Source organism: Dermacentor silvarum, chromosome 1 (genome assembly GCF_013339745.2).
Source record: "Dermacentor silvarum isolate Dsil-2018 chromosome 1, BIME_Dsil_1.4, whole genome shotgun sequence".
NCBI classification, from domain to species: Eukaryota; Metazoa; Arthropoda; class Arachnida; order Ixodida; family Ixodidae; genus Dermacentor; species Dermacentor silvarum.
The window spans coordinates 382,943,539-382,956,836 of NC_051154.1; the positions used below are offsets into that span (position 1 = coordinate 382,943,539).

The window sequence follows — 13,298 nt, forward strand, 5'->3', positions numbered from 1 at the left end:
CAAAATTGAAGAAAACGCCAGAAACTTCGCCGGTGGATGCAAGCAAGCCCGGAGTTCGGAGCACACACAGCTTGATGAGGCTGTATTCAAGTGGTTTAAACAAGCGAGGGCCGCAGGAGTCAACTTCGACGGCACCATCTTGCGAGAAAAAGCAGTTGAGATTGCCGACAAGCTGGGCATTGACAGTTTTTGTGCGTCAAACGGATGGATCGACTGCTTTAAAAAGAGTCATGGGATATGCTACCGGACAGTCAACGGAGAGGCTGCAAGCGTCGACACAGCAACCGTCGACACCTGGAAAGAGACCGTGGCGTCTGTTATCAGCTGCGACGCACCCAGGGACATCTTCAATGCCGATGAAGCAGGCCTTTTCTTCAAGGGGCAGCCATCCAAGACACTGAGCCTAAAAGGTGAGGCTTGCCATGGAGGAAAATGCAGCAAGGAACGCTTAACAGTGCTACTGTGCTGCAACTCGGATGGCTCCGAATTGATGAAACCGTGGGTTATCGACAAATTTCGGAACCCACGCTGCTTCAAAAATATCCGCCACCTGCCCTGCCACTACAGGAACAATAGCAAGGCCTGCATGACATGCTCGCTTTTTGAAGAGTTTTTGGCTTATATGGACTCGAAGATGGGCTGCCAGGACAGAAAAGTAATTCTTTTTCTGGACAACTGCTCCGCGCATCCAAAAGACACCAAGTCGCTACAAAATATCAAGGTGGTTTTTCTCCCCACCAACACCACAAGCCACCTTCAGCCCTTGGACGCTGGCATAATCAAAAACGTGAAGCACTTCTACCGCAAATGCATTGTAAAGCGATCTCTGGCCAAGCAGCCGACAGGCATCACAATCATAGCTTCGGCATGGAGTGCTCATAGCTTCGCAATCACAATCATAGCTTCGGCATTTAGCTTTGGCATGGAGCGCTGTCACTGCAAGTACGGTTCAACACTGCTTCACAAAGTGCTTCAGCGCGCATGCAGACGGCACCGAAGAAGCCGTTGGAGATGAAGCCTTTGCCGACTGCAAAGAAGTCTGAACAGTGATGCAAACTGTTGTGACGGAATCGCGTACAGTGATTACGTTTCTAATGATGACGCCGTTGTCACCTCCAAGGTTTTATCTGTGGACGAAATCGTAGCCGAGTGTGCCGATGTGTGCAGCAGTGAAGACTAAGTTGAGGAGGAGGGGGAAAGGGAGCAGCTGCCGGATCCAACCTCCTTGTTTTGCTCAGAAGGTACGTGAGCTAGATTTGCTCAGAAGGTACGTGAGCTCAAGCGACGATGTCGAGTGCCACCCGGCACTGCAGCTTCTCAAAAAACGCCTCGTGCTGCTGGGGCGTGAGAAAATGCGCCAGGCAACGCTTCACGATTTTTTCAAGCGCTAGCACTGAAATAAAATTGTGTGCTGATCACCACTGCTATCATTTTTCAATTTTTCCCGTTTTTCGGCTCTTACGTTTCCCGGCTCTTACATTTTTTTTTACGGTCCTGTGAAAAACGTAACAGCGGGGTTCTACAGTATTATGATGAATTTCACTACGCCCCCGCTACAGTAAGGCATGCCTGTAACAGTAGTACGTAGTCCTTAGCGGGCCACTGTAAATGCACTCTCAACACGGTGACATTGGTCTACTGGAAAGGCCAACTCGGCAGGTTTCAGCAACATAGTTGTTTTATGGCCTTCAACCACTGCACCATGTTACTGGCATGCTCTTGAGTTGTTTGAAATATCAACACTGTGTTGCACTTGGCGTGTTTTGAACAAGTTGGATAAAAGGTTGTATAATAATTTGTGGCACCCTCAACGAATCAAGGCTTTGTGCCTTAATTAAGTAGTGAACAGCTACGAAAAAAAGCAAAATGAGAAGCATGACAAAATTTTCGCATCAGTACTTCTTTAAAAGGACATTAAGGGGGGACGCGGCTTTCGGTACCAACTTTCTTGTTTCTTGGTGGATGTCAATGAAAATTGGTACATAGAATAAGAATGGCTCTATGATGCTTTCATAAAAATTTCAAAGCGGTACCATGAAAACTTTTTGCTAGACAAATTATTTCTTCCTTGAACCTCGTGGAGGGACTGGAGGATTTACGAAATCAAGTGAAAAGTTTGTTAAATACTGTATGCACAGCCAAATGTATGCAGAAGGGGATAGCGTTCTCGAAATAATTTTTTTTCAACACTAAAATTTGTAGTTTATGTTTTCTCCAGTCCCACTGCAGTGAGCACGCTTACACTGCAAACAAGGAACCCTACTACGAATTCTTAAAACACTAGGATAAAAAAAGAAGAGCGCTATCCCCTAAAGTACAGTTCAGTGAGTCTGACAAAACAAACGCAATCAAAATGTGTAAAGTAGTTACCAAGATACCTGCTCCACGAGCTGAGCAACATGCCAAAAAAACTGTACTGAGAAAACAAGGTTCAAAGTTGTCAAAATTTAATAGGCACCAGGGTTATAGTCCTTTGTGTCCTTTGCGATGCGGCATCGCTTGACCATCTGACCTGATGGTCTGATGAGCTTTTGCAGCTTTCTTTTTCCGCATAGCATCTTTTTCGGCTGTGTTCCTGAACAGTTTCGCCAATACGCGCGGACGATGTTCGATCCATGCTTGAGGTGCTCAGCTGCACGTCCGCGTCGCGCTGCATGCCACCGTCATTGTCACTGCTGAAGTCGCCGGAGCAAACTTTGTTTTAGAGATCGGTGGCTTCGACTTACGAGCACCAAATTGATGTGCAGTCTTGCGTTTATTCTTGAACAATCGCCGGCCCGTGATAACAGACGAGAGCCGTTCTCCAAGCTAAGAAGGGCCGAGCTTGACAACCGTTTTTCGTTTCTCTAACAAGCGAGCGCCGGTCCGTTATCATGAGTGAGATACGATCTCTAAACCACGCCGTGACGAGTTAAAAAGACGCGAAATCGGCTCCTCAGCGCCGTCAGCGCGGGGAGCAGACGACCTTTCCGCCGGTTGCTAAGGGCAACCGCCCGGGAGACCAATCCGGAGCCGCGTACAGTCACGTGGCGCGCGCTGCCGATCAGAAACCGCCGCGAGTCCTTGAAACTTTTGCTTGCTGTGCGCTTGCTCTTGCCTGGTGCAGCTGGACGAGGCGCCAGATTTGAAGACGGAGAATCGCGCTATCCATAGAGACCAAGATGGCGGCGCTAGGTTACGCGGTTGCGGAGATATCGCGGCTTGAAAAATGCCGTTTTTTCACTATTTTCGAGAAACTCCTCGCCACCTTAGCTTCGATAAACATTTTTTACATCATTTCCGCGCGATTTTCCGTGACGAAATTTTGAAATAAAATAGAAAAGAAGTCATACGAACTGAAAATGTGATTTTCAAAAAATCGTTTTTTTGGCCAAATATCGCGATGCAAAAGCCGCGTCCCCCCTTAAGGAGCACTTAGTTCACACTGGCAAACTATTCCTTCAAAACTAGGTACATCTTTATTGATATGGCAGGAAATGTTTATTACTGCTGGAGCAAATACAAGCCAAGCTATCCATTTTTTTTTCACACTGGAAGCTCAGCACCAGTACATCATATGACATCAAACACTTCAAAGTTTTTTTTGTTTTTTTGATATTTGAGCTGTTCCAATGCAGGAAATGTTCTAACAGTGCTCTATGTCAAGCCTTTAGTTCCTTTAGAATTCAATATAGCTAGCTGCTCATTACTGCTAATCAATTAAACCCCCAAATGAATGCTGTGAAAATCCACAACTTCATGGCGACCTGGTGCAAGAACTTGAGGTTCACGTCGCCACCCTTCTTTCATTTATTTTTTTCTGCAACTTTCCTGATTTACCAGGTCTCACCTTATGCCAAGAGTGGTTGGACATTTCGCTAATGCAGACACATCATTTACCAATACAGCTCAACTATTCTTTTGTGTCCTTTTAAAGCAGAACAAACGATCATCCTGGTCTCGGAACCGATGTGAATTTCGTCAACAGTTCAGTGCTCACACTGTGAGCATCTATTGTTTGATTGAGGAACACTGGTGCCATCTATTAAAGACCAGAAAAGCAAAGCATGCAAAGTGGGGCGAGTGCAGGTGGCAGAGGTGTCTGTGGAGAGAGGCACGGGGTGGCCATGGTGGTCAGAATGCTTTCAGCCTTCATGGTGGCATCATTGCACCACCCAATCCTCTACTGCCATTGAATGCATTTCATTTCCTTGGCATTAATTTTGTAACCAATAGTAGACTACTGACTGTCTGTGGTAGTGGCGTGGAGCAGAGGTAGAAGACCGCACTTCTAATCATAAGGTTGTAAGTTCGAATATTTGTCCAGTCCACTACATTTTTCAGGCTTGGAGTGACGCCCGACACCGGCAAAAAAAAAAAAAATGCCGACATCCAGTGGGGCTATACTAGTCCAGGTGCAACCAGATTAGCAAAGCCCGCTAAGCTTCAACAAAGACACTCCCTCACAAGAACAGGCACTGGCCTCCCTGGTGTAGTATTCGGCCACTACCTCTCCCACGACTCTTTCAATTAACCTGTTGCTGCGGCTCCTGCAGAGCACCTGACCAAGGTGGCAGACAGAACTGTGACGCAGGAGAGGGTGCTAAGATCTCTGGATCCGCACAGGCCGCCACTCGAAACTGAACTTGGCAACGTTTAAAATGCAAACCCTCTCGAATGAGGCTAGCTTAACAGGGCTCTTTGAGCAATTATCAGGCACTGCCTGGGATATTATCGACCTCAGTGAGGTTAGAACTGGTGAGGCTTATATAGTGCTGCTGCATAAGCCATGTCCTCTGCTACAGAGGTCTTCCAGATAAGAGAGAATATTGGGTAGGATTTCTAATTTATAAGAACATAGTACGCAAGATTGATGAATTCTACAGCATTAATGAGAGGGTAGCAGTTGTCATAATAAAGCTAAATGGGAGATATAGATTAAAAGTAGCACGAGCCTACCTTCCAACTTCCAGTCATGATGATGAAGAAAAAAAATTTGAGGACACCTAAGCACTTTTTATGAGTTGTGAATGCAAGAGCATTAATATCCAACTGAACGCCGGTGAGCGGTCCTTCGAGTTATGAACTCCTCACGGGCGAGTGAACGTGTTGAGACACTTGGCGCATTTTGATTTGGCCTTACCGAGGAACAGTTAGAACGCAGGCGAGAGAGCTTGCACCAAAGGATCGCGCAGATAACACAGACTTCCGCGAATGAGGGTGGCGTGGCCTCACGGCTATGCCCTCTCCTTTCACGCAACACCTGACACGCTAACAAGGCACCAGGTGTTCGCTTTCGCCTGCTCTACTCCGTCAAGGCGCGCTCATGCCGTGGCATTGCAGCCAATTAGATTTTGCTGCTGCTACAGATGAAAGATGCCGGCTTTTTCGCTCAATGAGCCATTTGACGCTTTTGCATCAATATAAGTTTTATGAAGATATGGAATTAGCGGTGAGAAAGGTGCAAATTCAGTATACTGTAGTCATGGGCAATTTCAATGCAAAAGTGGAGAAAAAGCAGGCTGGTGAGCAAGCAATTGCCAACTATGGCATCGATTCGAGGAATAGTAGAGGAGAGATGTCGGTAGAATTCGTTGCATGGAACGGAATAGACTTCGAATAATGAATACCTTCTTCAGGAAGCACAGTAACAGGAAGTGGACTGGGAAAAGCTTTAACGGAGAAACAATAAATTAAATACTAGATTTCATATTCTCTGCCGATGCCAGCATAGTGCAGAAAGTCGAAGTGTTAGGTAGGGTAAAGTTCAGTGGTCACAGGTTAGTGAAGTATAGGATTGCTCTCGATTTGAAGAGAGAAAGAGCAAACAGACCAACCCAGACACAGTAAGGGTAAAATGTAGATGAATTCAGACTGGTGCACACAAACAAATATGCTGCTTTAGAAAAGGAAAATGAAGCTAACATGGAGGTAATGAATGAAACCGTAACTAGGTTGATTTTTGAACCAGCAATTGAAGTGGGAGGTAAAGCACCACGGCAACCAGTAAGTAAGCTCTCCCAAGTAACAAAGGACCTAATAAAGAAACAACAAAACGTGTGTGCTTTAATGTGCATACGACATGTGAATTCTTAGCCCTGCTGTATTACAGCAAATGACATTATAGCACAGCTGTGCAATGTAGTTGCCGTCCAAGCACTTTCTGTGAATGCCACATAAGATGAGTTTTTCAAAATAAATGAGCAGCATTAATGACCCCGTCAAAAGAACAATAGAATCACCGAGTGCTTTTTGTGCCATCAATATCAAATTATACCTCGTTTTGCCTAGTGGCACCAAGTCAAGAAAACCACATTCAGTAAAGCGAAGTGCACTCGCTCGAAGCAACACTGAATCTGGCAGCCTGACTGGGACATGACTGTGTCACCGAACAGTGACTGAGTTCGGGTGACACTATAAGGAGAATGCAGCTCGTCTTGGTTCACATTGTCCCACCACAGCTACAAAAAATGGCGTGGATGGGCTGCAAGCACTGACCGGATTGCACTGGTTGGGAGGCCTGCACACCACCCGGCCCGTCACCTGCACCACGGACTCCAGCGGCAGGCACTCGAGCTGGGCTTTTGCCGACTCTGCCTGGAAACACAGCAGATGTGCAAAGCTCTAGAGACGTGCAAATGGAAGGCAGCACAGCCAAATGCACTCACACACAGACAGCGCCATAAGATCAATGTCCCAAGCCATACCCACAGCACTGTCACGCCTGATCTTTTCTCTCGCCTGTGACAAGTTGCACTGCTCCCATACAAGCACGTGTAACTGTCCCGCCTCATGGGCACCGCGGTAACTTATTTCGGTAGAGCATCGCACGTGTAATGCGTAAGATGTGGGTTTGGCTTCCGCCTAATTAGAGGGAAACTGAGACTTCCACCCCAATGTAGCAATTTGCTACAATGAAAACCCAACCGGGTTTCTCGAAAGAAAGCCTCGCAGTTGAAGAAAAATTCGTCCTGGTCCGGGACTCGAACCCGGGACCACCGCCTTTCCGGGGCAGCCGCTCTACCATCTGAGCTAACCAGGCGGCCAGCAGTCGACAAATTCAACTTCGCCCTGCCATCTGCTGGCCGCCTGGTTAGCTCAGATGGTAGAGCGGCTGCCCCGGAAAGGCGGTGGTCCCGGGTTCGAGTCCCGGACCAGGACGAATTTTTCTTCAACTGCGAGGCTTTCTTCAGAGGAACCCAGTTGGGTTTTCATTGTAGCAAATTGCTACATTTGGGTGGAAGTCTCAGTTTCCCTCTAATTACTTATCTCCACTGTAGCGGATTTCCACTGAACTATTACATCAAACACTTGCCTTTGCTTCGAGTTGTCGACAAATTCGACTTCGCCCTGCCATCTGCTGGCCGCCTGGTTAGCTCAGATGGTAGAGCGGCTGCCCCGGAAAGGCGGTGGTCCCGGGTTCGAGTCCCGAACCAGGACGAATTTTTCTTCAACTGCGAGGCTTTCTTTCGAGGAACCCTGTTGGGTTTTCATTGTAGCAAACTGCTACATTTGGGTGGAAGTCTCAGTTTCCCTCTAATTACTTATCTCCACCTAGCGGATTTCCGCTGAACTATTACATCAAACACTTGGCTCCCGCCTGCAGCAAGTTATCTTTTCGTCCACTTTCATTTTCACTTCAAATAAATATACGTAACAGTCAAATAGCCCCATGCTATCGCCAGCTTCCCTGTCTGTTTTCGTGATATGGTTGTAAACATCCAAAAATCGAACCCCTTCAATCTCCATGTTCTTCTTGCTCTTGACCTTTCTAATGTGGCTCAAACAAGTTAATTTCTCAGCTAAGCGCCAGTCAATAATTCCATTTTGATGCTGGGCCATAAGGCTGTGTTGCACCAAGAAACTTGAAACGCAGGCCGAGTCTGATTTCGATCATAAAGCAAAAAAAAAAAGAAAATAGAACCTACTGAGGCTTTCAGGCAGACTTAGACAGAACAAAGTTCTATTCATGCAACCCCAGTCACGTCCTGGCCTGCCCTAGGAAGCTATCGAAGCAATAACAATTGCAACCATGCAATAACCAAAATAAACATTTGAATGCAGCTTGCACGTGATTCACAAGCAGTCATGTAATGCAAACAAAATATGAACAGGTCAGTAGCTGCTTAGAAATTGCAGCATCGTGTGGCGAAACTGCCCCTCTTCATCACACTGTTGGCGTCAATACTTGTATTAGTTTTGGTAAGCAAAGAACACAGAAACACCAACCACAAAAGATTTTAACATCATGCTCAAGATATTACAGTGAAGCTATGTTTGCAAATTAAAACACCCAAGTATGGCACATAACATTACTAAGGCAACCACTGCACAGAAGGGCTGAATTTCCATCTGGCCAGGTTAGAGAAGCCACTGTAGTTTAGACATAAAGTGGCTCTAGATAAAGCTACATGCTCAAATTATTTAGAATGGTGGCCTATTCTAAATAATAAGGCCTATACCCAGTTGATGGCAAGTCACAATGCTCGTCAAGCATGCTGTTGAAAATTGTTTTATAATAGTATACTACCTTTGGTTACAAATAGTCGATGCACTTGCTTTTAAATTTGCCACACAACTCCTCAATGTTGAAGTAAAATCTATGTCAATGCATCCTGACTGCGGATTGTCATCATCTTCTTGCACTGTGATTACAGAGGCTTAATTTTTAGGCCAGGGTGTTTTTAGTGCCCCAGCTACGTCACAATCGCATATAGTTTCCAAGAAATCTGGCAAAATTAGTGTTCCTTATTTCTTGGTCGCGTATGGTTCCGGCATGATGGCATTTGAAAAATGTTTTATCAAAGGTTAAGAGCATGCTGCAACAGCAGGAATGTCTATCACCTATAAATACAGTCGACGTCCGATTTCCCGGACGCCCGAAATTCTGGACATGCCTGATTTCCCGGACTCATCTGTGGCACCGTCAAGTTCACCTATAGAGTCAATGTACTAAAAAGTCCGAAATTCCGGACGCTTATAGCCTTCGCCATCCGATTTCCCGGACTTTTTACTGTTAACCGCCGACCCAAAGTCACCACCGACGCTGCCATTTTGGTTGTTTTCATATCCTCGAACCCACCATACTCGCATCGCAGGTGTGGCCAGCAGCACCGCCGCACCACGGAACACCCATACAAACTTAGAGAAGGGAAACTGTACCTTCCACAGTGCAACGAAAATAAGCGTAGCGGTGGCGTTGTGAACTAAAGTATGCAACCGAGAGATGGTGCTGGCAGAATCGAAACTAATATCATCATCATTAGGTAGTGAGCAATATGGCCGCTACGGTAGCGGTTCGTAGGGCTGGTCGCGCTGCTCGCTCGCTGGTTTGGGGCGTTTTGTTACCGCTTTCGGGGAGGTATTCATGTGTACTGTACTCTAACATGACTAAAGATATCTTCATTATGTCGCCAGGTGACCGAGAGGCCTCAACTGGCAATAAAACACTTGAAACAAGTAAGCTCACATTGTTTATTGTCAATGGTGAATGAGGCAGTACATGATCACAATTTTCGTACAGCTCATGTGGACTTAATGTTCGGGGAGGTATTCATGTGTACTGTACTCTAACATGACTAAAGATATCTTCATTATGTCGCCAGGTGACCGAGAGGCCTCAACTGGCAATAAAACACTTGAAACAAGTAAGCTCACATTGTTTATTGTCAATGGTGAATGAGGCAGTACATGATCACAATTTTCGTACAGCTCATGTGGACTTAATGTTGTCCGTCACTGAGTTTACAACGTACAGAAACACAGATAACCATCTATTTATTGGGACCCAAAGCTGAAATCGAGCGAAGTTTTCTCATCATGTTCGGCGTGCCGTATAGCAGGGAGAACGAAGGTTCAGACAGTGATATTTATGCCGAGCTGCCCTCGTACTTGTATTGCGTACAGTGCTGCTTGACGTTTTATATTCTCTGCGTTCGACTATTTCCGATAGATTAAGCATGCGAACTTCACGGTGCCAAATTTATATTTCGCACCATGATTCTCCTGTGTTTTCTCAGTGTGCACAGATGTCGAAAAAACTTGCACTAGTAGTATTAACACATTCTGCCCGGAGTTGTGGTCACATAAGCCAGATGTCTTGACTGAAAGTTATGCAATTTTTCTACGGAATAATTTGAAATATTGGCATCTGTACAGTCATGATCTGTGCCCTTGAAAGGATGATTTCTGCTGGCCAACCTGTTGCTTTCTGTTCATGACTGCAACATGGGAAAAGCAGTGTTGGTGCCAACATTGTGCCAAGTCAGCATAGTGCTTGCTACCTTGAGCGATTGTGTGACGCTTCTCTGTTGTAAAAATTTCAGCAGCAATGTGACCTTTGTAGCGCACTGTTTCACTTTATTTTTTCATTAAAGGGATACTAAAGGCAAATATTAAGTCAAGCTAAGTGAAAGAATAATGCTCGAAAATGTCTATGGTGTCGATATTATCCAGAACAGAGCTTTAGTAACTGAGAAATGGTGGCAAATGTTTACCACCAGCTAACATGTTTGCCCCCATACTGAACACCAACGCCTAATCATTTGCGTGTATGGGCACGCGAATGGCGGCGCGTTCAAATGATCGTGTTCGTGCATTCTAGTGTCCTGCTCCTAAACCTTTCGCAAGACGGTCCTGCAAATAGTTGGCGAGCCACGAAACGTCCACACAGCTAGCCGACCCCAAGCCAAAGAGCAACCAGTTACCTCCTTTTGCACCCGGGTAGCCTCGCCGTTAGGTGGTGTTAGCAGCACAACACTTGCGCCATCTCTCGTACTAGTCTGCAACTACACCGACCGTCGCCGGTGCAAAGCTACGTGGCGAAGCCGGATTACATGAGACGCAAGCCATGCAGGAAAAACAATATCAGGGGACGCGTGAAAGTTGAGCGTCCCGACAATGTAGGGCGTGATTTTGAGACTCTACCGGGACATTCTAGTAGTACAACCTCGATGTTGTAACGCCTCATTATAATTGTCCTTGTACTCAACCACATTGCATTATGAGATGGAAAAAAGTGCTATTTCTCCACTTCTATTGGATTAGTAGAAAAAAGAACTTATTGTCATTACCCTTGTGAACGATGTGGGTGGCCAAAGGTTTAGTTTTTATTAAACCCGACTTCCACCCACGCTCACGTTTGGTAATTTCGGTATCGTGTAGCGCTGCGCTTGTTTTGTTGGCTCGCGAAGCTCATACTATAAAGGAAATCACATTCAAGCGATTGCAAGGTAACAGATGGACCCTGTTGCGTTGTGGTGTTGGGAAACAGCATGGGGGGGGTGCAAGATTGCGAAAAAAAAGACAAATTTTCATTCTTCAAATAATACAATGGTACGCCCTTAAAAAAATTGCGAACTTGTCACAAGACCAATGTTTTAACCCAAGGTTACTAGACTTAGTTTTATTATGCCATCATCGCCAATAAAAATGCGTTCCATATTGCTAGCGTTAAATGCTGTAGCGTCATCTGATAGAGAGTAATCAAAACACTTTCACGGCTCTTAGTGGCGTCTCAGGCCTAACAGCGTCAAAACAAACAGCTGATCCAAATAAAAACATAGCATCGCCAATACTTTGTCCTCAGTGTTAGTTGCAATTAAGGAAAGGCTAATTACCATTTACAGTAGAACCTCGTTAATATGATCCCATTAATACGATTTCCTGGTGCCATAGTTCACAATCAAGAGCCCCAAAAATGACCCAATACCTTCTTTACCGGTTCATATGTTCCTGGAAAACACAACCTTTCGGCACCGACGTTCAGTACATTGCCAAACTATGATTGTATGATATGTTTTCAGGTCGCTAGATCCCATGTAAACAAGAAAAAGCGTGAGGTGCGCACGATGGAGAGCAGTAGTCGCCCACCACAGCAGCTTCTCCGTAATACTACTCCCCCGCCCATCTCACGTGGAAATGCCGGCATGCACTCTGTTTCCTATTCCGGATCATTGCACACCTCATTCACAACTATAGCCACCAACTCTATTGCGAGAAGCATCTTCACCTATCTGTTTCACAACGCATTGGGAGTAGTGTCATTGGAACCGTAATGCACGCTTTTAATAGCTGATAACCCAAATGTGCCGCTGTTCTTTGTTGCAGGCGGCGCGAAATGAGCATTATGTTTGCTCTGGTGGCATCGTATTCCAGCATCACCACACCAGCTCGATTTCATTTCGGTTTCCTGTCGCCGTCTTTGCCTAATTGTTCATGTGTACGGTCACGCGAACGGTGGCGCGTTCGAATGATCCATGTTCGTCCATACCGGTGCCCTGCTCCTAGCCTCGCGAGACGGTCTCGCGAAGCATGGATTGGCGCACGCGCAGAACACTATGCAATAGGAAAACGACAACATGCATCTTGGGTTGCACAAGCCCCTCCAGCTCCCCACGCATTGGCGTCCCGTGTTGTAGCGATATGTGCCTTGTGGGCATGTCAAAACTTCCTGCCAAAGTTCCCTGCTCGAAGAAGCTGCCGACCCAGGCTGAATTCGAGGAGCGCAAATGTAAGCTTGCCGAAGCTGCAAAATCGGCAAAGCATGTCCTGAGCTGCTGGGCCCCACCAGCTTGGCACGCATCGGTGTCTCGTGCTGCAACAATTCGTGCAACGCTTCGCATTACGTAGTTGTCAACTTCAGTTGAGTCTGCCAAATTAATTACAGACTTCGAATGGCACGTTTTTCCGGTTAGTATATTTTTTCTTTAGTTTTTATCTGAAACATATGAACAAGGTTCTACTGTATTACTTGCTGTCATGGCGGAGAGCAAGAGCGAATTCAGGTTGAAGCGAGCGACTGATTGCTGCCATGTTGGTACGCAATCACGTTGTAACTGGCAAAAGCTGCCACTCGGACTTTTGGGTGAGAGGCAGAATTTCTGCAAGGGGGGGGGGGGGCAGCAGGAAATGCTACATCCTTGTGATGTCTTGGGGTGCTGTCGGCTCTGTCTTGGCTCAGTTTCTGGCCGCGCTTTCGTGTTTCACACAAGCAACTGTGGTGCCAGCTCTCAGGCACCATTTTATTAACCAATGGCAGCAAAGGGCGATGATGATGTGTGCAGCATCGCACCATCTTGCTCATGGCAGGCGATGTGAATTGTGCTAGAATAATGTGGCCTCTTTAGTCACGGTTTTCTCTGGAACTGACCCCAGTATTCTTAAACGATCCTTGACTTGAAGCTCTTCTTCCACTGCACCATGTTGAGCACAGCGGCGCCCCTCGATTGATGAAGGCAGTACCCTTCTCAAGGTTTGCTGTGGCGTGTCAATGTAGCTTAGTGGCCGCTTCCGTCCGGGGGGGGGGGGGGGTGATTCTG

At 46.3% G+C, this 13,298-nt stretch overlaps 1 protein-coding gene across 4 annotated transcripts in view; it reads right to left on the reverse strand.

The window, feature by feature from the left end:
• The window catches only part of LOC119437503 (aspartate--tRNA ligase, mitochondrial-like), a 133,806-nt gene that overhangs the window by 103,952 nt on the left and 16,556 nt on the right, over positions 1–13,298 (reverse strand). For all 4 annotated transcript variants that reach the window (XR_007465123.1, XM_037704512.2, XM_037704511.2 and 1 more), the window contains exon 4: positions 6,478–6,576. Coding sequence is in view for 3 of the 4 variants with exons in the window: in XM_037704512.2 (XP_037560440.1) it covers positions 6,478–6,576 (99 nt within the window). In the remaining variant the exon portion in view is untranslated. The remainder of the gene's footprint in view (positions 1–6,477; positions 6,577–13,298) is intronic.